Genomic DNA, 24330 nt, shown 5'->3' with positions numbered 1-24330 from the left:
CCGCTCTCCTGGCAAAGCGGGCAGGAATGGCATATTGGGATATTATTTGTAAAAACAATGGGCAGACTGTTTGTTTGCACTGAAGTGGTCGCAGCTGTGTGAGCACTGGGAGAGAGTGAGGGAATCCACCGGAAGAATACAGGTGGTGGAGGATGAAATGAAGTGGTCCTCTCGCTATGCATTGGGCTTTTCCACCACTGGTTTTGGTGGGAAAGCCCAATGCATAGAGAGACTGAGCATGCGTACGGATCCAGAGAGCAACGTAGCATCGCAAAACCCATGATACTGCAGTCAGGTATCAATTTATTTCACATTACACAATTTAATCTGGCCATTTGTTTCTGTTTTAGGCCAAAACACTTACAAACCGTGGGCCTTTACAGCTTAAGTCAGAGCAGCCAGAGTTGCCTTCATGTGGTAGACGGGGACTCGAACCTGGTATGAGATCATCTGAGAGGGACCTGAGACCACAGAGGAGGTGTCAGCTGCAGATGGGAGGAACACCAGGATGGATCAAACCAGTCATTCATGGTGAGCCAGCCCTGCGTCGGGGCTCTCTCCCTGGGTATAGAGCAGTGAGAGACGGGCTGGGCCTCCAGCACCACACACAGTTTTCTGATGAGGTGTAAATGTTTCCCAAGCATCGCGGCGAAGGAATAGTTCAAAGTTCCGGGAAATCCGACTTTTTTTTCAATCTTGAAAGGAAGCGTATAGGCTATTTCCCAAATGTGTTCATTCTGAGTAAGATGAAAGCGGGTTAGCTTAGCTTAGCACAAAGACTGGAAACAGGTGGACACAGCTAGCCAGGCTCTGTCTGAAGGTAACAAATCCACTTTTACCAGCGTCTGTAAAGCTGCACAGAAGTGCTGGATGAATTATTGAACGGTTCTTTGACGAGAAACAGCTCATAAAAAAAAAAAACATGTAGCCAGAGCCAAGCTGGATGTTTCCCACTGTGTCCAGCATTTGTGTTAAACTAAGCCGAATTCACCCCGAGTCTAGTGAATGGTGTTCACTATGGGAAAGATGGCTTCTACCTTTTAAATAAAGTGCAAATACACTACCGTTCAAAAGTTTGGGGTCACTTAGAAATGTATTTATTTTTCAAAGAAAAGCACTGTTTTTTCAATCAAGATAACATTAATCAAAAATACACTCTATACATTGTTAATGTGGTAAATGACTATTCTAGGTGGAAACGTCTGGTTTCTAATGAAATATCTCCATAGGTGTATAGAGGCCCATTTCCATCAACTATCACTCCAGTGTTCTAATGGTACATTGTGTTTGCTAATCGCCTTAGAAGACTAATATCTGATTAGAAAACCCTTGTGCAATTATGTTAGCACAGCTGAAAACAGTTATGCTGGTGATATAAGCTATACAACTGGCCTTCCTTTGAGCTTGAAGTTTGAAGAACAAAATTAATACTTCAAATATGAATCATTATTTCTAACCTTGTCAATGTCTTGACTATATGTTCTATGAAATGTTCAATTCATTTGATAAATAAAAGTGTGAGTTTTCATGGAAGACACGTAATTGTCTGGGTGACCCCAAACTTTTGAACGGTAGTGTATGTGCAAAGACAGAGAGAGAGAAAGAGAGAGAGGTGGTGAGGGGTGAAATACAATATTCCAATACGTAGGAGGTGAGTAAGAACAATTGCCACTGGTGAATTACCGGGCGTGTAACATGAGACCCAATCAAAGTACAGTACGTCATCCCCTCGCTCTGTGAAGCCCCTTGTTTCTCCGGTTGTGTTGCCATCATCCAGAAATTAAATCAGGGGAGCTAACTTGCGCTCCACCTGCATTCACACACTCACCGTATTGTGCTGAATGAGTTGCCCTTTGTTTAATTATTATTTCCCAAGGACAGGTAAATTTCCCGGTATTGCTCAATCACCCGGAGAGGAGTGTTGAGATGAATGGTGAGCATTGTGTTTCCTCTCCTGTGCCAGTTTGAAAAGTTTGACACCTCCCTGTGAAATCTTTTTTTCCATAACGATTTGCTTTTGATCCAAATGCTCATTCCAGAAGTATGACGTCTCCCATCTGACGGGTTGACGTGCGTCGCCTCTGTGTACACGGCATCGCTCCTTCACCCTTTGATCGGGAGTTTGTTAACTCACGGATGTCTGTCAAGGGTGTTTGGCAGCGATGCCAGAACATAAATTGTAGGTACGCCAGGTACTCAAGCAGAAACAGATTTATTGTTCCTCTTAGATTGTGAATAGAGAAAGCTGATTTTAACCCTCCTGTTACCTTTAGGGTCAATTTGACCCCCATTTGTGTGTTCTGTGGGTCAATTCTTAATTTTCAATTTTTTTTCTTTTTTCTGTGTGTCAAACATATAAATATATACTTTTATTTATATATTTAATTTTTATTTTTTAGGTAACAAACAAAACATAAAAAGTACCTCACAAAACTTAAACAAATATAATTAATTAAAATTTTTTTGGAGGTTTTTAATTGCTGGGGTCAAATTGACCCCGAGGGTAAAATATGTGAGTAAATGTGAAGGCAACAGGAGGGTTAAGGCAGCGGTATAAAAAAATACGCTTTGGGTTTTTATTTCCCATTGAGTGTTATCATAAAACTCTTCGCTTGATGAATATAAAACCAGCTAAAATTAAGTTTGAAAATAAATTGCACACAAAATGTCAGTGTTAATCCGTGTTTTCCTGAGTCGCAGCGTGCGTGCTTGTTGTTAAGCTACATGGTTGCTGTTGTTACCTTTTTTAACGTTTTTGGAAGCGCACAGTAGCATGAAAAAGCATGTCGGCGGCGGCCATGCTGAGTCATCCTTGTGGTATGACAACACGACATGTTGATGTGAGGACGCCACTGTTTTACCGGGCATGTTATTCCAAACCTCTCACACCCCGAGATTTGCCCCCGACAGTATAAAGGTGTGTAAAAAGTGTGTTTAGGTGAGAGTAAACATGTTTGTGTATGCGTCCTGGCCGTGAGGTGGCATGTGGGGACACGGGTTGTGTGTGTCTGCTATCGTGGATGCAGTTGTTGTTGCTGTTGTTACTCTGAAGTCCACTAAATGTACTGTAGCTGTGTGTGTGTGTGTGTGTGACACACACCCTGGCCTTGCTGGAGTTAGGGCACATGCCTGTGGCCTGTGGTTGGTGTAATGATGACAGGCTCACACAAACACACACACACACACACGCACAGATTCCAGGACCCCCACAAACATGACTTGGCCGAGCCTGCATGGTATATTGTACTGCTGCTCCCATTACTCTTAATTACTCTGAAGAATGGACACTAAATAGTTTAAATGGAGTGTGTCTCTGTATGTCTGGCTGCCTCTTGGTCAATCAGTCACTCTTTAACAGCGGTGGAGCGAGTATTCAGATCCCCTACGACGGTAAGAGTTTCAATAACACAATGTAAAACATTCTCTTTTATGAGTAAAAGTCTTATAGTTTAAAGTATATTCATCAAAATGAGTATAGTAGCATATTCATTATGCAGGTAGAATGGCTCCGAGTGTTAGATTTTTATATATTATAGTGGTGTTTTATTATTACATATACACTACCGTTCAAAAGTTTGGGGTCACTTAGAAATGTCTTTATTTTTCAAAGAAAAGCACAGTTTTTTCAATAAAGATAACATTAATCAAAAATACACGCGATACATTGTTAATGTGGTAAATGACTATTCTAGGTGGAAACGTCTGGTTTCTAATGAAATATCTCCATAGGTGTATAGAGGCCCATTTCCATCAACTATCACTGCAGTGTTCTAATGGTACATTGTGTTTGCTAATCGCCTTAGAAGACTAATATCTGATTAGAAAACCCTTGTGCAATTATGTTAGCACAGCTGAAAACAGTTATGCTGGTGATATAAGCTATACAACTGGCCTTCCTTTGAGCTTGAAGTTTGAAGAACAAAATTAATACTTCAAATATTAATCATTATTTCTAACCTTGTCAATGTCTTGACTATATTTTCTATTCAATTTTCAATTCATTTGATAAATAAAAGTGAATTTTCATGGAAGACACGAAATTGTCTGGATGACCCCAAACTTTTGAACGGTAGTGTATGTCAACAGTGAATTTCAACAATTACTTGTGTTAGTTTAACGTTCTGTTATACAATGCAATGTATTTTTATAGGCTCATTACGACTTTTATAAAATTCTTCATCTTCTAAGTAACTGGTGGTAGCAGCCGCCAGACAAATGGCCTGGTGATAGAAGTACACGGTGTTCCCTTTGCCATGTATTCAGAAGTGTAAAGTAACTTAAAATAGGAAATACACAAGTTAAGTTCAAGTACCTGAGGATTATACTTAATGTAAAGCACTTGAGTGAATGACACACGTTTACTTTTCAACACTGATCCTCCAGAGCTCCTTTGGTGAGCATGACAGTCAGTCAAACTCACCATCTCTTCCTCTGCCAAACTTCAAACTCATGTCTGTGGAAGTAAACAGATGAAGAGGTTATCTGGCTCGGTCAGATATCACACTCCTTTTGATCTGACGTGAGAATCAAGAGGAAAGTACAGTAATTTCCTCCCCATCTTCTAATCTAAACAGGTCTAATTATAGACCCCAAGGTGTGTGTGGGTGGATTCTTAGCCTACACGTTAGAGCACAGCGATTGCACAACAGCCAGCAAACGGGGTGTGCAGAGCAAATGGACAGTATTTCTTTTTTTTTTTTTGCATCACAAAAGCTGCGGTGCACCTCATTTCATGAATCCTTGTGTAGATTGAGTCAGGTGAAGTAATTAGAGGCTTTGGTTTGGATATCTATCGCTATCTGCTCTGATGCACATGAAGGCAGGGAAACAATATTATAATTAGAAACTAGCCGACAACACCAAAGTGTTAGGTGGCAAACACTGGCCAGGACACACACACACACACACACACACACACACACACACTTTGCTTTTACCCCTTTGCAGTCATCATTGGATATGGCAGCATCCTGTCCTGTTTTTTAATCTTCCTCTGATGACATAGCCCTGATGGGTCATCATCTGTTTCTATGTGGCTCCAGTAATGACTCATCTACGTTTGTTGTAAGCATGTTTTTTTTTTTATAAGTGTGTGTCCTCTGCACATATTCCAGCAACTGTGTGTAATGAGTTCGAGAAGCATATCTGGGCCGAACATTTAGACCATCCACTCAGCCTCAACCACTGATTTGACAATTCTGGGCTACGAGTTAAACACCACCACGAGATGTTGAAATAACTCTTGCTTTCTAGACGGGGGTGGTTGTTATTTTGAAAGAAACATTTCCCACTTATATCAACTGAACACTTTGACGAAATGGTTTCGACCCTAACTGTTGCAGAATAATTCATATTCGAGACATTTCGAGTGAAACCAAAATGAAATAATTTCCCGAAAGACATTTATTTTGTATTTTCTTCCTCGTAACACAGTAGAACACTAAATGATGGGTACAAAGGAGGAGTTGGTTATCACATTATGTTTAATCAAACAAATATATTCAAATTTACTATTTAGAACATTTTCTTATAAAAACAATATATATAACACATTTACAAAGCATGCAGCACCATGTCTTTATAATACTGGTGTTGACAAAATGAATAGCTCAATCAAGTGCCATTTTCAGGATAATATTTACAACACAGTAATTTACTGCAATAACCGAGGCTTGAAGTTCCATAAAAAGAGAAACAAAACAGCTCTGCCATTACCGACGACTTGTATCGATCCTCCCAAGACTTCTGAAATGTCACTTCCTAACTTCCAACTCCTCATTTGTTGATGGGGAATTGGATCAGTCCATCTTGCACTGTTGCGTCCCTCTGGGTGGATCACTTTCCCAGGAACCATTTACCCTTCCGGGTGCTGTTTGTGTCAGCAACTATGGCAGGAAGGATTGTCTTAGGTGTTGGGTGTCTATATGTGTGTGTATGTGTGTGTCAGCATCTCTGGTGTGTGGAAGGCTGAAAAGTGTGTGTCAGTGTCTGTGACTGATTTGCTGGATATGTGTGTGTGTGTGTGTTGGAGTGTGTATTTCTGTCTCTGTGTGCATGCGTTGGTGTCAGCGTCTCTGACAGGTGTGTAGGTTCCGGGCTGCCGTCCTGCTGACACTGCGGTCTCGCTCCCCTCTCTCTGGTCGGCAGGCCAGACCGTCGCCGCAGTCACAGCGCTGGAACAGCTCCAATCCGTGGGTGCCTTTCCTGCGGTGGCGTGTGCACACCTGGCCCTCTGACAGCACAGGCTTACAGATGCGAGACCAGAAGTGTCTGGCGCAGCACAGACTCTCAGAGCAGTCAGCGGATCTCAGGCAAGTATCCCCCTCCTGGCCTGCAGATGGAAGAGGAATTAAAGTATGTTACACCAAAAAAAGACTTCACTGAAAACTGCGTGTGTTCTTTTTTTAGGAATGTAATACAGATTGATTGATTCGTAACCGGACGCTCACCTTTTGCAGCATGAGGCTGATTGCTGTGGGAAGTATGAGACTTCTTGGCATGATGCTCCATCGTGGTGTTGTGTTTGTGCCAGCCGGTGATGATGAATGCGTCCATGCCATCGATGTCATTTGCCTGGCAAACACCTACAATGATCAAAGGAAATTAATTCAGTTAGGCTCTGTGTTGGCCACAGCCAGTCAACATACAGACAGTGTGACTGCAAGTAAACTATAACCATCAACAACCTGGTAGATCATACATGTCATTAATCATGGGATGCCTCTGCTCACCGTTGCTGCAGCGGTTTCCTGCGCAACACATGGAGTCCCGTGCGCAACGCTTCCTGCTCTTCCGGCAGGGCAGACAGGCGCCGCGGGCGTCGTTGCAGAATCCATCACCTTCACAGTCTTCATCATCCGTGCAAATACCTGACTGCTAAAGTTAGAGAGGAACAAAAGCAGCGCGTCATTGAAGTTGTTGAGGTAAATACATGTAAACGGTCCGCAAGCGTAACTTTTGTCATGGCGCACGGAACCGACTTTTTACGCACGGGGAAGTGCATTACCTGCAAGGTGTCCACGGGTACTTTGTGTCCCGCGCGACCGGAGAGTGAGGTGCGCGGACTCGGACTGACGGTTTCGGCGCCTTTGACACCGGAAGCACCGGGAAGGCTTTTGATGGCGTTGGAGTTCACCAGGACTGCCCCCGCGTAAACGTCCCCAAGGTATCCAAACAGCGTGAGACACACTGCCAAGAAGCGACGCGCCGTGGGTAACTGCATGGTTCTCCTGTTAAATTATACTGCGATGCCAAAACACGGAGAGAGAAAAAAAGATCCCGTCTGTAAAAGTTGCAAAAAAAGACTGTCAAAGTCCAAAGGGCCCTTGAATCCTGAATCACAAAGTTTCCAGAGAGTTGTCGGCACGATGCTTTCGGAGCCTCCTGACTCTCAGCCCAGGGATCATCTCTTTATATATGTAGACCTGTTTGTCTTCCCGCCCCTCGCTGTGCACAACAAAGGCGGAGGGGGTGGAATTTCAGAGAGAGAGCCACTGGACGGTGGGCCATGCATTCTCCCCGCACAATGTGTGTGTAATGATAATGACTGACACCGTCTGGATGACCACTGAGTTACGCACACTGCGAGAAAAATAAATACAGGTGCAGATGAGAAAATATGAAATAATTAAAACAAGGTTATTTTGTGTCAGGTCCAACAGTGACCTAAGAGCAGTGTTGGAGAATAAATGTGATATCACCACATTGTTAACTCCTATAATATATTATGGTTGCTTTTATTTCAAAAATAAAACGTCCATGAGACTAATAAATAGTCCCCGCCCCCTTTGTTTTGAGATCACTTATTCAAGTGAAAACGTTTCATTAGTTTTTTTTCCACAACATTGAAGCCGACATTTCACCATTAAAAAAAAAAAGATAGTATATTTGAATGACTTTCGGACTAAATTAACCGAAAACAAAAAAACGTAAATGTTGCAAAATATCGCATCACAATTGTTCTGACACGTGATTTCTCTGTATAGCTGTGACAGAAACTCCAAACTAACGATGGATGGTTTCTTTTCTTCATGCGCTCTGTTCCACTTCTTTAAAGCTGTTGGGTTCCTGTAGTTTCTTTGACATTCAAGCAGCCTGCTCCCCTTTGGCTGTGTGAAGACAGTGATTGAAGTTACTCGCGTCGATGAACTGGCTCGACTTCATTTGATCCTTCTGATTGCCAAGGGGGCAATTATCCTCCAAGTGTGCTTGATTACACCAGTGGCGGACATCAATGTGCGGGATATGCAGACCATTAAGGGGTGTGAAAAGTTTACCGAATTAATGGCCTTCCGTGGAGAGGCCTTTCAGGGTCGACTGGCACTTTGAGATTAAAGGCATCTCTAATCTGCCTCGCTCTCTCTGACCCTTTGGGCTCCTCCGCTGTAGGAAATGTCCACTCCGAGGGGACCAACACGTCCTGAAATATTCCAAAATAAGTCTTAAAAAGTGGGTGTTGGACTTCAATTCACCACCCCCACACACACACACATACACACTGCCCCCTTGTCCGACTAAATAGGTTTTCTTGAATTAATTCCAAAAGTAGCTAAATTAAGCTGTGATGTCAAATCTCTTAATTTGCTCTTGAGAAGTGAAACTGAATCCTATTTGTGCTCGATTTTTAAAATGTTATTTCTTATTGTTGTTTCCGATATGCTGAGGAACACAGGTGCTGACGTCCAGGATGGAAGTGAACCCGTTTACTGTGTCTAATGAAGACTTCTTTGCACTTGGACGTCATCTGCTGGTCACGTAGCTTTCGTTTGAGTGTGAGGATGTTTGTGTGTGTGTGCGTGTGTGCGAGAGATGCGCCATTGGACACCTGACAAGCGCCGTGCGCGTTTGAATCGCTGTATATCTTTTGAAGTCGAGCTTTTATCTCCACTTGCCTAAATGTCAGTGCTGGTAAGGTGAGCTTCTTTGATGCACTTTGATCCCCTTTGATCTCGCTGAGGTGTCACCCAGTTGTTACGGCTGAAGCCATTTCCCTGTCCCCCAAACAGATTTGTTGTGCGAATAACACGAGACCAGAGAAGCTGAATCATCTGCACTTACCAGTAAATGGATGACATTAACTCGAGGACCGATGACTAGATCCCAGGCATCCTGAAGCGGTTCACATCAGGCTGAGCTTATTTTCTTCTTTTTGAGGCAGATGTATCTTACCTGCAGCGCCCTCTTGTGGCCACCAGCACACGGTACCATCGCACACGACTTCCGGTCACTCACCCGAGTTGTTGAGAAATAACTGGAGACAAGCAGCACTCAAAAGTATTGTTTTTACTCTATAATTATTTTTCAAAAATGACTTTACAGCAGAATAAACAACATAACACAAGGCAAATATCAGGTCACATGGCGTACATAAGGCTTTGAGATAAACACAACCTGGACGTAATACGGCAAAAATACTTATGGCTTACGAACAGAACTACGATTTCTCAGCTCTCCATCGACATCATTCAACGATATATGTATATCACGTGAGTGTGTCGGTCTGTTTGGCTTCCCGGGATGAAATACGAGTTCAGTTGTTATATAAAATGCGAATTTGGACGATGATGCATTATGATTAACGCCATCGTGTCGAGGAATGTGGCGTTCCGATCGGTGAAATGTTCCAAACTGCAAATCATTCCTGCGATCTCCCCATGCTCCGATGTCATGGCTGAAACAGGCGATGGATGGACGGTCCACCCAAAGCCTGATTTACAGTTCATGTTGCTATCAGACCAGTTGTGGTTGGACTTCATGAGACCTTTTCACACCGTAGAGATGAGCGTGTCATTGCAGCCGGATCAGATATCTATATTTTCTTCCGTAAATTAGGATAACAATGTTCCTGCGAGAGAAATCAAAAGCAGAAATTGTATTTCAAAGTTGCAGTTTCGTCAGCCATCAAATGACGTTATCTCTCCGTGACGATTCGTGTATTTATTAGATATAACAAAGGATGAGAAGCAGCCATTTAAGAGGACACATACGTTGTTTGAGGTGTATATGTGTTCATGCAGCATCGAAATAGGACTTGTGATGTTAATTTTGTATGCCGTTGATTTAAGGCACTTACATTTCTTTAGATTTTATGCTCTGATTGTTGGGCATGAGAAGTGCTGAGCTGTGTGAGAGATCATGATGAAGCTAGTGTTTAAAGTTGCGAGTTTAACACAATATAATCTGCCTATCATTCTTTTTCCTTTGTTTTTAGGAGACATTTTTCTCAACTATCCTTAACCCTTGTGTTGCCTTCGGGCCATTTTGACCCGATTCAATATTTAACCCTCCTGTCGCCTTCGGGTCAATTTGACCCGATTCAATGTTTAATGTCGGTGTTCTTTCGGGAGTCAACAAACAAACATAAAGTACCTCACACTTAAACTTGGAAAACAATATTAATTCAAATAATTTTCTGGAGATTTTAATAGCTGGGGTCATATTGACCTCAAGGGTAAAATATGTTAGTAAATATAAAGGTAACAGGAGGGTGAAACATTGAATCGGGTCAAATTGACCCGAAGGCAACACAAGGGTTAAGATGAAGTTAAGTCAAGATAGTTCGAGTGTGAATCTAGTCTTTTGCATCTCAAGACGACGATTATTAATTCATATGAATGAACCAAAGCTGTTTTAAAACCTTGAAAATACAACTTTGCGCAATGTATCACGGTGCCAAGTGATTTCAAACAAATCTTCACTCAAAGTTCACAAATGGACTCCAGGTCTCCAATTATTCGATAGAAGGAAGTCAAGTACGTCACAAAGGAAACAAGCACAAAAAAACACTTTACAAAACAAAAGCCTGTACTGTCATGTCACCATCGCGTATTATAATTTATCAATAACAGCACCAAAGACATTGAAACCATGTTCACAGTTATATCAGAAATATACAGGGGCGAACTGAGGACGAGGCATTTGGGTGATTTCAAAATAAAATGAAGTATGCAGGTAGAGAAGCATTCATATGAGTGAATCAAAGCATATCAAATAACATAAAAAGAGTGTAATGAAGCTTAAAATTAGCTGTAACAGCTCATTTATTTTCAGTTTATGGTCTTAAGTGCATAATGACACATTGCTTTATGGAAATACGAGCTGATATTGTATGTGTGTTGGTGATTCATTAAATATTAAGCAGGGCACTTTTCAGAGTCAAGTCTCTTTCCGCTGAATGCACAGTGGTTGTGCTTTTCAAGGTTGATCTCAATAAAGTAGTTGATGTTGCTGCCGTCGTGTAAATTAAAATACAATGCATGCTGTATGCCAGAAGGATGTGAAATTAAAATAAAATCAGAGACATTCAGATTAGTCTTGAGCACTTTGATACCAGTTTTAATCGCAAACTGGAGTGTGTTGAACTCTGGAAAGTATCGGAGATTGCAGCGAGCGGCTGCAGTGACATCATCTTCAACCCTCCACACATTTCACCAAATATTGCGGAGATACAATCACACACTCACACACACACACACTCACACACACACACACACACATCAATCATCAGCCGCCTCCTCTCTTTTTGAGCAGTCCACTCAGAGCTCTTATTTATCTTCTAACCAAAACAGAGACAAACTATCCAACATCCATTCACCTCTTCCGCATCTTTCCCTGTTCCAAAGGGGAAACCTGGCTCCATTATCAGCCTGCGTCGGGTTGTGTGTATATGTGTGTATCCCTGCACTTTCTCTGCTTTGAGAGCCAAGTGTAAGACGACACTGAAGAAGTGCTACAGCAGTCCCGTTATAAATGCTTGTTCCAGAGCCGCAGTGAAATAAAGGCATATCGGTGACCCAGAGGGTTTGCCATCCATCCGTTTATCTTCTTTTTTCATATCCTCTCTTTCTTCTTTAAGCAGTTTATTTTTTATTTTTTTTACAACGTAGCCTTGTCCGCAAAAGAAGAGTTTCTTTTGGTTTTAGGTCGGGAGGAGGACTTCAAAAATCCACGTCCCAGCCGGAGTTGTCATCGGGGGGCGGGTCCTCGTTGTCCTCCGGGAAGCTGTCAAAGTTACTCGTGTCGACCGCGGATGTGAGCTGGAGGGAAGACGGAACACGCAGACAAAACATTTATTTTGAATATGAAATTACGAAAGAGCAACGGGAAAGAAAAGAGTATCAGCAGTGTGCACTTACATTCGGGATGATAGGAGGCGTCAATGTCCCCTTCTTCAATCCCTCCCAGTTAAAGCCCTCAAACCATCTAAAGGACACAATTAATGTCATGTTTTACTACACAGTATTTTTAACATTTATTAATAAATAACATGATTGTAATAATTTAAAGACATGTTTACTTGTGCTTTTGAATGTCTTTGACACCATTTTTCAAGTTTCCCAGTCGTTCAGAAGGATTATCCCTGCAATGGAAAAAAAAAAAAAATCGAAAAAAGAAACATGATGATTCAGCATACAGACCACCAAGTGAATACATCTGAGCTTTCACCATCGCTTGAAGCGTCAACACTCACCTGCATAGCTTTTTTATTAGGTTGGCAGCATTTTTGGTAATTTTCTTTGGAAATTCGATCATGTCGATGCCTCTCAAGATGATGTTGTAGGTTTTCATAGGATCGGGGCCAGAGAAGGGAGGGCTACATCACAGAGGCACAGAGTGTTGTCTTCTTAACAGCATTTCATTTGTCGTAGATTGCATTGTTGTCGTCTATGACATTGATACCATATATGCCATCACAGGAAACACTTATTAACCCTCCTGTTACCTTTAGGGTCAATTTGACCCCATTCAATGTTTAATGTCGGTGTTCTTTGGGGTCAATTTGACCCCAGGTTGTTTTTCACTGTGTCAAACATATAAGAAATATCAACTTTTTTATATATTTAAAGGGCTATTTAGGTAGTCAACAAACAAACATAAAGTACCTCACACTTAAACTTGGGAAACAATATTAATTCTAATAATTTTCTGGAGGTTTTAAATGCTGGGGTCAAATTGACCCAGAGGGTAAAATATGTCAGTAAATATAAAGGTAACAGGAGGGTTACACATTGAATGGGGTCAAATTGACCCTAAGGCAACAGGAGGGTTAAAGGAGGAGCATTGTGAAGGATTTGGTGGCATCTAGTGGTGAGGTTGAACATTGTACCCAACTAAATACCCCTCCACTCCCCCGTCCCTTTCCAAATGAGAACTACGATGGCTTTCAGGTAAAAATCCAACTCCCCTCTTAAGAGCCAGTGTTTGATTTGTCTGCTCTGGGTTATTGTACACACACGAGTGAAGAGGAACTGCTACCTGTGGAGATGTAAACATCTCATTCTAAGCGAACAAACACACATCAATTCTAAGATTCAGGTGATTATACACTAATGAAATACAGTAGGTATGAATGCAATTTTATTTCTGCCAGCAAATCCCCACAAATCCTGCACACTGTTTATTGAAGGTATGATGCCCAGACTTGTGTGTACCTGCCAGTTAAGAGCTCAAACATGAGGATCCCTAGAGACCAGTAGTCGGCTGAGATGTCGTGGCCCTTGTTCAGAATGATCTCTGGCGCTACGTACTCCGGCGTCCCGCAGAAGGTCCACGTTTTCTTTCCAAATCCGATCTTCTTGGCGAAGCCAAAGTCGACCTGAGAAGAAGAAAGGGTTTGTTTCCGTCGGTCAGATGAAGTCACGACAATTTCATCCTCATTTGTTTCAGATCATGTCCGTTCTTATGTTTAATAGTAACGGCAGCGTTTGAAATGGTGTAATTATTTCAGTATGACAGTATTCACTTGATGCGTTGACGCGATGGATAGAAAGCGGTGAGCAGCTGGTTGCCGCTCTGCCAAAAGCAACAAGCTGGTGTCTCCAGCCGGAGAGAAGGGAGTGGCGGCACCCCAAAAAACACAGAACTCGACTAAACCTCAATTATACTTTTCTTTACACTGTAATTACGCTTTTATGCACCGCCAACATGAGGCAAGTGAACACATTTCATTTGATCCTTTTACGGCAACATCATAAGAAGATGAGATTCATCTCACAAAAGTCCCATTGTGGCATATTTTTTTTTTTACCAGTTTGGCATATCCCCTGTGGTCCAAAATAAGGTTCTCTGGTTTGAGGTCTCTGTAGATGATTCCTTTGGAATGCAGGTAGGCAAAGGCCTCCACCACACACGCCGTGTAAAACCTGGTGGTGGAGTCCTCAAATGAACCCCTGGAAACACAGCAGGACGACAGATACTTTTAGGACTAACACCGTCACTGAAACCCTATTCATGTCGCGGCGCTTGTGGTTAGCGTCACTCGCGTCGACAGAAATATGACAGAAACAATTCCCTCATATCTGACCGGGTGAAAAAGAGCTTACCGGTCTCGAAGAATGGTCCACAACTCTCCTCCTAAACAGGCCTCCATCAACATGTAGAGGTACTTGCTGTCCTTGAATGTTCTATAGAGTCTAAAAACACAAAAGCGAATGTTACCTAAAACAGCTTTTAAACTAGAACGGGCACTCGGTAGAGCGCATACCTTCACATATCACAAGATTGGGCATTGGATTATGAACATTTTGGCATTAGTTGCATGCCAATTGGATAGAAATTGACCGCGCTATGGTAAAAAGAAGATTTTGACCTTTTCATGACCTTGACCTTTGACCCGATCGATCCCAAAATCGAATCAAATGGTCCCCGGATAATAACCAATCATCCCGCCAAATTTCATGCGATTCGGTTTAATACTTTTTGAGTTATGCGAGTAACACGCATACAAATAAATAAATAGATAACTACACGGCGATCAAAACATAACCTTCGGCATTTTCAATGCGAAGGTAATAAAAAATATATATTTGGTGAATAATTAGTTGGAGAAGCGCATTTAATTAATATTCCAATGTTAATCTTACAAAATGATTACTGACACAAATATGTGCACAAATCCGAATGCATGCGTTGTCTCGCAGTTTTATACCAAAATACCTTTCTTTATATGTCCAGAAATAGAGCCAATGTATTGCTACTACAAGGCCTTTATATATCTTACATTGTAATAACAATAGCTCTCATGTGACGTCTTATTTTCAATTAGGGTCACGAAAGATTTACACAGAGACGGATCCTTGTGACATGAATGGAAAAGGCAGCGTGGGTGGATGAGGCCGCTCCGAGGGTGTACCTCACGATGAAGTCAGAGTGCGCCTCCTGCATGATGAGTTTCTCTGAACGAATGTGCTCCTGCTGTCTCGTGTCGACGATGTGCCGCTTCTTCAGGATCTTCATGGCGTAGGTTTTGTTCTCGTCGCTCTTGAGCTGAACCTGCAGTGAGGAAACGAGAGGGACGTTCAGGCGCGAAGACGGGGGAGGGGGGGGGCGGCGCGTGAAGTCGTTACTGTGGATGTGCGGCGGCCCCCCACCAGCTCAACGCGGCCAAATCCACCGACTCCCAGAGTGTCGATGATGTTGAAGTCAGCGAGGTTGAGGTTGAAGAAAAAGGCATTCTCTGCTTCGTATCTGTGGTGCCGGGACGAGACGGGGGAGCGAGACGGAATGGGAGAAGGATTAGAGAGGAGCTGAAGGATGACAGAAGAGATAATCCACTTTCAACAACCTGGGACAAAATATCTGTGTGCTCATTTGTTTGCAGATCTGAAGAGGATTTACCTCATAGTAATCTAACAAGGATGTTATTGAGGATGTGGATTGTATCAATGGCAACAGGATGTGGTTGAGTTTAGTCCTCTGGTAAACCCCCTTTGACCTCTCTTTGATCACATACTGTACGTCCCCAGTCACAATAAAGAAAATAAACAAAAGCTTGGACGTCCGGCACAAAAGCTCACGACTCATCCGGCTCTGAAGACGTGCGTCGGCTCTGCCGCCAAACAGCCCAACATGGCGCCGCAGACCCCGCACAAGGTGATTACTTTCCCGTGTCCATCCCGTACCCCCGGATGCCATCTGTCTTTCCTCTTTGTTTGGAAAGGACAGTTCCATCAGCTCAGCCTCTGGATCAGTAGGCGCAGTTCTGAGACTGGACAGCCTTTTCTGGGTCAGTCAGAACAGATTATCGGCCTCAACGTCGGGCCTTTTCTCCACCAGAAACAGCATAGCTGTATTCCACTGGACATTTACCAAGAAGTCCCCGACAAGGAATACTTGTTTAGGTCACTCGGCAGCCTTCCGTCCTGTTGCAGCAGGGACTAAGTTTATTTACATCAAAGTTAAACAATGACGTGGTTCGAATTTGATGAATACAATGGCAAACTAGAACGGGCACTCGGTAGAGCGCATACCTTCGCATATCACAAGATTGGGCATTGGATTATGAACATGTTGGCATTAGTTGCATGCCAAATGGATACAAATTGACCGTGCTATGGTAAAAATAAGATTTTGACCTTTTCATGACCTTGACATTGACCTTTTAACCGATCGATCCCAAAATCTAATCAAATGGTCCACAGATAATCACCAATCATCCCACCTAATTTCATGCGATTCGGTTTAATACTTTTTGAGTTATGCGAGTAACACGCATACAAATAAATAAATAAATACACGGCGATCAAAACATAACCTTCCGCATTTTCAATGCGAAGGTAACGAGACTTTACTTTCAGCCTGTGTGGCCGTTTGAAATGCGGAAAGGGGATTTGACTCGGATCCATCAGACACATCAGTGACACTGCAAGCCAGAACAACACAAGCTGCATACCAGCGGGCACCGTGAGAGCGTGTGTTGGCAGGTTACTGAGCCACGGTGTTTCTCAAACACAGTGGGTGTTATGAGAGTAACTGAAACTGGGCACCTCGCAGATGATGGAAATCAGGCTCCGGATGCGCCTGAATTAAGTTTAACAACATTTAATGGCAAGAAGTGTAAACAAACAATCGAGGCTCACGATCGTGGGTTTCGTGGTGATCCCGCGACCCATGGGTCAAATATTTTTTTAATAGGGGCCCGTTCGAGATACAGGACTTATTCGAAATAAAGGTCCCAGAGTCTGGGTCTCTTTTTGGGGTGCTGGCCCGGATGCGCCCCATCCCGAATATGTGGTTCTTTTCCCTGTACCCGCGCGCCACGGGAACCAGCTCGAAAGGACCCGGGTCCAGACGAAAGAGCACGATATTTCCCGAGTACAGAGTATTAGTCGCAAAATCAGCCAATCACGTACTTTTCAAAGGTTAGTCGATCCTTTAACACCTTTCGGTTGGCTCAAAGTCCCGCTATCAAAATGGAGGGGTCAAATGTCACGAACCCCGGGTCAAAACGTCACTTCCGGTCAAGTCGCTAGACAAGTATTTTCACAATAAAAGTCCCGTCTGTTATTGTCCGCATTAAAGTCAACAATTCGACAATTCTGAAACACTAAACATACAGTCACTCTTTCACACATTAATTCTTGCCATTTACATTTGCATAGATTAAACAGTACCCCCATGCTTCATAATACATTAATAACAATATCAATATTCTCCCTAATATTTCCTGTTATAATATCTTTCTATATGTATTAATTTAAAGCATAAGACTCCCTCTGTACATGTGCATAATCAAAATAAACTAATACAACCTAACAGTGTCTAGGACAGTCACTGTTTATGTTGGTTTTAAATGGGCACTACTACTAGCGTGTAAGATCTGCAGGGGACCCGTTCATAATTTGTCTCCCCTCACGTCACCTGGAAGCAGGCCCTGAAAACATCCCAAATTCCCAAATGCTCTCTGCCCAACAAAAGGATGGAGAGATGCAACCGAGAGAACACGCATTCCTGCGTGTGTGACAGGATTATTAAAAAGGTTGTGATGCCCAAAAGAGGCGCACACATGTGCCGACTTATGCCCGTAATGAGGGAGGTCTCGTAAATTCTGTCTCGATATAAAAGGGTCAGGAATGTGGGGATAATTTTACAACACGCAGGACATAAAAAATTGTTTTGAAGTAGTATTACAAGTTGGCCAACAGATGGCAGCATTGCTCCATACGGTGTATACAGGTAATGAGAAAATACTTGTTGATGTACAATTACTCCAAGCTTTTCAAAGATGAACTGCAGAATAAATCTATTGTGTTAAGTAGACAATAGAATAATCCGCCCATTTATTCTCGGCTAAAGATGAACTCTTCTTTAAGTGATTAAAAGGAGACAACCTTGAAACCAGCTGCTGAAGTTATCAGAGCGCCGCAAATACTTGTAATGAATCGTTTTGTGACAGGAACATCTTTTCCCTTGGCTCGTTGTCTCTGCCAAGGACACACACACACATGTAAAGCTGTTTTCAGAGAGAAGCAGAACATCACTCATTGTACTCATCACGCATTGTGCAATAATGTAATACAATGCTGTACGTTTTTACTATAGTACATATTGTATATTATAAGTAACTGCGGATGAAAACTAGCCTTTACATTTGTGTGAATGTTGATTAATGCACATTGTCCCTTTTTGAAATTAAGAACTTCGAATTGAAATTAGAATTGAACTTAAGAATTTAGAATTAAGAACTTATTTCTGTATATATGTTCCTAGCACTGCAATACAAAGTGTTCCTATGCAGGCCAAATAGCACCCCAGTGGGCAATAATCTGTATCAGTTAACAGATGAGATCATAAAGAAATTACGCAATCCCCATGTGTCTAAGTGTGTGCGAGTGTATTTTTAGTGTGTGTGTGTGTGTGTGTGTGTGCTATTGTCCTCATTTATTTCGGTCTAGTCTGATTCAAGTAAGAGAAGAAGACAGCATATGTGACCTTAAAGCTGACTCTCATTAAATTTCATTTTTATCTACCAGTAATTCAGACTTATTGAACTGCGACGCCTGCTCAACAGACACTGGGCCATACTGGGTTCATATTTTCTCATCTATCTTCATAATGCAGGAGGAGCTACAATTAACAGTGAGTGGAAAGTAAAGTATTTATACAAAATATTCTAAAATGGTAAGACATTTTTTTGGGACATTTCAGTGACAGTTTGATGGGAAAACCAGATTTAGCACAAAATACTGGCAACCAAAAGCAGCGGTTGACCCATGAGAGGATAGTTTAATTACCTGGTCAATTGAGAAGCCAGGAAACAGAAGTTTAAACAAATATTCTAATGTCATTGTCTGTCTTTTTAAGATGACAGGGCATAAGGAAGAGAGAGGCCAGGAAGTGAAACGCAACAAGATGCAAACCAGGGATGTTGCAGTTTAAGGCAGGAGGAGCGATAACCTACGACCCAAAGTGTTGAAGAACTTTGCAACAGTATGTCAAAATATCAGAATCAGAAACCGTTTTATTGCCAGGAATGTTTACACAAACAAGGATTTTTTTTTGGCGGAAGGTGCAACATTAGACATGACAAACAACAATCAACGCGACAGCAACAGTGAACTTAAGTATAAGATAAGATAAGATAAAGATAAAGATAAAGTGCTCGGACAACAAATAACGTTAAAGTGTTTAGTTGTGTGTTTAAGTTAAAGTGCATGTTAAAGTGGCATGTGTGTGGAGGAGGCCTCCAGGAGGGAATAATAAGGAGGAGGGAGGAGGAGGAAGAAGAAGAAGGAGGGGGAAGAAGGAGAAGAGAGGAGGAAGAAGAAGAAGAAGGAGGAGGAAGAAGAAGAAGAAGAAGGAGGAAGGAGGAGGAGGAGGAAGAAGAAGAAGGAGGAGGAAGAAGAAGAAGAAGAAGAAGGAGGAGGAGGAGGAGAAGGAAGAGGAGAGAGGAGGAGAGAGGAGGAAGAAGGAGGAAGAAGAATAAGAAGAAGGAGGAGGAGGAGGAGGAAGAATAAGAAGAAGGAGGAGGAGGAGGAGTAGGAGGAAGAGGAAGAAGGAGGAGAGAGGAGGAAGAAGGAGGAGGAGGAGAAGGAAGAGGAAGAAGGAGGAGAGAGGAAGGAGGAAGAAGAGGAGGTAGTCCTGGGGGTGACAGAGTCAGTCAGTGGGCTCCATTGATGAGCCCAACTGCCGACGGGAACCTTGAAATCTTAAATCAATGTTTGATGCATAAATACATGTCAACATGTAAACAGAGACTGGTCGATGCATCGGCTCGACTTTGTGTCGCGTGAAGCTCCTTCTGCGAAGAGAAGCAGCGACTTGGTCCAAAGCCGTGTGCACACATCGCACATCCCAGTGAGGTCGTCTTTGAAGAAAAGACCCGTCAACCTCACCGAGAGCAGCTGTAGTCGTTAGCGCTGCCGCAAGGTGCGTATCCGCGGTGACCAATTAGAGATAATTTCCATCACCGTGGGATCCGGACTCAGACTTTCCTCATCGGGAAATAAATGTGCTCTGTTGGGCGGGGAGCACCAGCGAGAGATGACACACACACACACAGGGAAAGCTACCTTAATCAGCGTGGAAACGGCTTTGATGTGACAGATTTTCGGGAACAGGGGGAGAGAGTGGCTTTTTAACAACATTGTTAGATAAACCGTTATAACTAATAGTGTTTTAAGGATTTTAAGGTTACAAATGACCATTGTGTGTTGTTCATTTGCATGAAAGTCTTACATTAGCTTCCCTCCCGGAGCAGGGGGGGATGGGGTACAGAATGCACACTGCAGGTCTCTGTGTATGACACATATGGCAATCATCAGTGGTAGTGAGCCATAAAAAGGACCTGACCATAGCTGAATGCCCCAGGCAAATAACAATGAGACCATTCCCTTTATCACTGTCCCCCATTGTATTTTCTCTTCCCTAAGTGCCTCTGTCCAACACTCTCGGGCGTTACGTTCCGCTCTTTGCTTGCTAAATTACACTAACTTGCAAAAGATGACGGACGGACACTCGCTGCAGTCAGCCGGAACTCCAGAGCACCGGACTGAAGTCTCGTCGGCTTTGTCTCCCGTGTGGTTCTCTCCTTCCTTAGTCCCTACGTTTACGTCTCGTTTCCTTTCTCGGGGCGATACGCCGTTCCCTCCTCTCTCGCTCTCTGTGATCTGTCATTCCCGTTTTTTTTTTGTTTCTGCTCACCTTGACTCAAAACATAGCGCAGAGTGAGCGAGGTATTCGATTATGCCAATGTGTAGCTGCCTGTACCCCCGAGATGCTCACTTCATTGCCCAGGTGCCTTCGATAGCGCTATTCTCTTGTTTCCATGGCGATGATAAATAGAGTACATATCAATTCCTCCAGAAATAGAGGCGAAGATCATAGCCTCTTATTCTGGCCGGCCATATGGGTATTGTCTTGTTATCTAAGACACAATACATTAACAGTCGGCCTTGAGCATGTTCCTTTATAAAAACGTTGCCGCTCGTCGGCAGTCACATTATGGCAAAATGTTTTAGGATGTTTTAAATCAAGAAATTACTTTGCAAAATTAATTGATTGAAACAAAAGACCAACGAAACTAAAAGTAACCCCAAAGCAAAAAGGTATATGTGCATAATGGGTATTTCAATTAATTGTTGTCGACAATTATAATTATCTTACCTGGCTTTGGCATCAGCATCCTCGAGGCCTATTTTGGACACATCCTCCAAACCTCCAATCAGGTGCTTGAATGAACTGAAACACAGTCAGCAAATGTTAAAACAGCCAACTTGGATGATTTAGACAGACAGATAGACAGACAGATAGAGAGATTGTTTTGCTCCAGCGGCATTTGTACATACAAACGTTTTGTTCAAGATATTCAGTATGAAATCAATGCAGTTTTCACGCTATGATCCATATAAGTAAGCTTGTGAAATACATGGCCAGACTGTCATGAACAACACTGCCAGTTACTATTAAATATTCATCAGGCTGCATTTAGAGACAAGCCTCTAAAAATCACTGCGGAAGGGATGAGAAGACAGAGCCACCTCGAAGCGGTGGGAAATAGTGTGAGAGCAGACGTGGGATGAGTGGGAGTTTCAGAGACAAAAGTAGAGGCAGTGAAGAAATGTTTTCATGAATGAATTATAGAATAATATAAAAAAATACTCTGCTGGGAAAATAATTCCCTGGGTATTATGAGCAATAGAAATACATTCCATGACAATATTTTCTTTTCTTTATATTATTTTGCTAAAAGAAACAGCATGATAATCCTGTTCTTTTCAGGGAACAATGTTAGAATTCGAGTAGTAAATGAAACAGTTGTTAGAGGTTGGCGGAATAACAAGCTACATAATATGCTAATTTGATGAAATAAAAAAAACTCAAAAGTTGCACTCCTGGGGAGATCATGCACATGGAAAATAATAACTATGCTTGGGCTCATTTCTATATGAAGTATTTGCCTCGAAGAAAATCGAACTGAGATAGTTTCCATGCGAGGCTCATCAAGCTGCCAGCCAGAAGATGAATTACATCTGGTGTTTTCTCCTGTTGAGACGATATTGCCAGTAAGCTGGTGACTGCTGCACACTGAGCTTTCCTTTAGTGTTTGGCTGCTTACAGTTTCAATTGCTCGTGACTTCCTGCCGTCTGTTTTCATTCCCCATCTCTTTCCAACTGTCTCAATCTCCTGCTTTTTTTCTCCTGCGATTATCCCCATTTCACCTCTTAAGCTTTGCTATTTCCTTCGGATGCGTCACACAAATAAACAAATACAAGCAAACAAAAGGTTTCAATACGACAACTTGGAATCTGCACTAAAACTGTCGTGGCGGGGAGTGGGTGGGGGGAGGGGCACAAACGCACGTTTTTTAGGGGCAGGCGAGAGCATCGGCTGCCCGTATGGCAAGCAGAGGGAAAGGAAGTGGTAATCACCTACGCTAGATGACTCACTCACTCACTCACTATCCTCCCTGCTCGCTCTGAGGATGGTGCTCCCTGAGGCTAGAGGGAGGCCCTGGGTAAACTGATATCATCTCCTCCCTATGCCCAATCCATCTGTCTCTCTTTTCTCACCACAGGACTAAATCCTTTAGAAAGTGGCCCGAGATGAACTTCTGTGGATCGACATTTTTCAATACTATGAAAACTCAAGACACATTGTGTTAAAATGTCAAACCATGCCACTGCAGTGCAATACTAAAAATGTGGATTGGCTCTTTGATAGTTTCCTGACAAACCACCATTGGAACATTTGCCCTTGTAAGTGCACACATTTGGCATACATTGAAATTCTTTGCCGAATTGATTTGTTCATTCAAGACGCATGCCTTCCCGATGTCACAGCAAATCGAATACATCAAGTTGTTTGTGGGATCAGAAAACATTTGCATGAGAACTCGGTGAGTCCTGTACATAAAAGCTGGAGATGATGTAATTGCCTTTCAGTACTCCCCAAACGTGAGCAGACAATCAAACAAGACGCCGGGGGTGGGGGAGTAAAAAGGGAAGCATGATCCTGTAAATGCACCATTCATGTCTCACATCACATGTATTGATTTGGCCGTATTGCAACGTATTGCATCATGCAGGAGATGAATTGGAAATTTACACAAGACTTTTTGTGTTTTTTTTCATTTTGAAAATTGAAAGTACCGACAACTAAAAGTGTGCCACGTTCATCCAAAAGGTGCAGAAGTGGGTTCATGTGGATTCGTTGCGCTTGCCTGATCATTATGAGCAAAGCAGGATCCGTGGGCTTCTTGTTTTGCACGGCCGCTCACGGTCGACCACTTTAACGCCAAAGGATTAATAATGTATAACAGTCATTATGTTTGGTGAGGGGAAATCTTACTGATACTCACTCTCTATCGATGACGAGACAGGTGACTGCCTCGGCTGCGATGACGTTGGCTGTCCTGATGTCCTCCCTGGACACAAAGATCAAACACAATCAGTCAACACTGACACATTTAACCCAATGAATACACACTGTGCGGCTGTTATTGAATCACATTATGATCGTATTGAAAAGCTTTATTACAGCTGTGATGATGTCAATTTGATGTACACTACCGTTCAAAAGTTTGGGGTCATCCAGACAATTTTGTGTCTTCCATGAAAACTCACTTTTATTTATCAAATGAATTGAAAATTGAATAGAAAATATAGTCAAGACATTGACAAGGTTAGAAATAATGATTAATATTTGAAGTATTAATTTTGTTCTTCAAACTTCAAGCTCAAAGGAAGGCCAGTTGTATAGCTTATATCACCAGCATAACTGTTTTCAGCTGTGCTAACATAATTGCACAAGGGTTTTCTAATCAGATATTAGTCTTCTAAGGCGATTAGCAAACACAATGTACCATTAGAACACTGGAGTGATAGTTGATGGAAATGGGCCTCTATACACCTATGGAGATATTCCATTAGAAACCAGACGTTTCCACCTAGAATAGTCATTTACCACATTAACAATGTATAGTGTGTATTTTTGATTAATGTTATCTTTATTGAAAAAACAGTGCTTTTCTTTGAAAAATAAAGACATTTCTAAGTGACCCCAAACTTTTGAACGGTAGTGTACATTTATAAAACGTATTTATATGGAAGATG

At 42.3% G+C, this 24330-nt stretch overlaps 2 protein-coding genes across 3 annotated transcripts in view; both read right to left on the bottom strand.

Annotated features, from left to right (window-relative positions):
- Nucleotides 1–5464: 5464 nt before the first annotated feature.
- LOC130206966 (dickkopf-related protein 1-like) lies at nucleotides 5465–9181 on the bottom strand. The gene is made up of 4 exons (XM_056435270.1): nucleotides 7007–9181; nucleotides 6732–6876; nucleotides 6450–6584; nucleotides 5465–6331 (listed from the first exon to the last, which is right to left on the bottom strand). Exons 1-4 carry the CDS (start codon nucleotides 7220–7222, stop codon nucleotides 6066–6068), a joined length of 762 nt encoding a protein of 253 aa, XP_056291245.1. The 5' UTR covers nucleotides 7223–9181; the 3' UTR covers nucleotides 5465–6065.
- An 86-nt stretch (nucleotides 9182–9267) lies between these two features.
- The window catches only part of LOC130206965 (cGMP-dependent protein kinase 1), a 115009-nt gene continuing 99946 nt past the window's right edge, over nucleotides 9268–24330 (bottom strand). For both annotated transcript variants that reach the window (XM_056435269.1, XM_056435268.1), the window contains exons 8-18: nucleotides 23577–23642; nucleotides 21382–21456; nucleotides 15369–15465; nucleotides 15131–15270; nucleotides 14322–14411; nucleotides 14027–14168; nucleotides 13431–13594; nucleotides 12470–12592; nucleotides 12296–12358; nucleotides 12135–12201; nucleotides 9268–12035 (exon numbers count right to left, since the gene is read on the bottom strand). In XM_056435269.1, coding sequence (XP_056291244.1) covers nucleotides 11937–12035; nucleotides 12135–12201; nucleotides 12296–12358; nucleotides 12470–12592; nucleotides 13431–13594; nucleotides 14027–14168; nucleotides 14322–14411; nucleotides 15131–15270; nucleotides 15369–15465; nucleotides 21382–21456; nucleotides 23577–23642 — 1126 coding nt within the window. In that variant the 3' untranslated portion in view covers nucleotides 9268–11936. The remainder of the gene's footprint in view (nucleotides 12036–12134; nucleotides 12202–12295; nucleotides 12359–12469; nucleotides 12593–13430; nucleotides 13595–14026; nucleotides 14169–14321; nucleotides 14412–15130; nucleotides 15271–15368; nucleotides 15466–21381; nucleotides 21457–23576; nucleotides 23643–24330) is intronic.

This window comes from Pseudoliparis swirei, chromosome 17 (assembly GCF_029220125.1).
Source record: "Pseudoliparis swirei isolate HS2019 ecotype Mariana Trench chromosome 17, NWPU_hadal_v1, whole genome shotgun sequence".
Lineage (NCBI taxonomy): Eukaryota > Metazoa > Chordata > Actinopteri > Perciformes > Liparidae > Pseudoliparis > Pseudoliparis swirei.
This window is presented reverse-complemented; position numbering and strand designations above follow the sequence as displayed.

Coding starts and splice junctions, on each gene's coding strand:
- LOC130206966 (XM_056435270.1), bottom strand. CDS start 7,222: ATGCAGTTACCCACGGCGCGTCGCTTCTTGGCAGTGTGTCTCACGCTG. Junction 6,585..6,731: donor AGGAAACCGCTGCAGCAACG/GTGAGCAGAGGC, acceptor TGATCATTGTAG/GTGTTTGCCAGGCAAATGAC. Junction 6,332..6,449: donor TCAGCCTCATGCTGCAAAAG/GTGAGCGTCCGG, acceptor TTCCATCTGCAG/GCCAGGAGGGGGATACTTGC.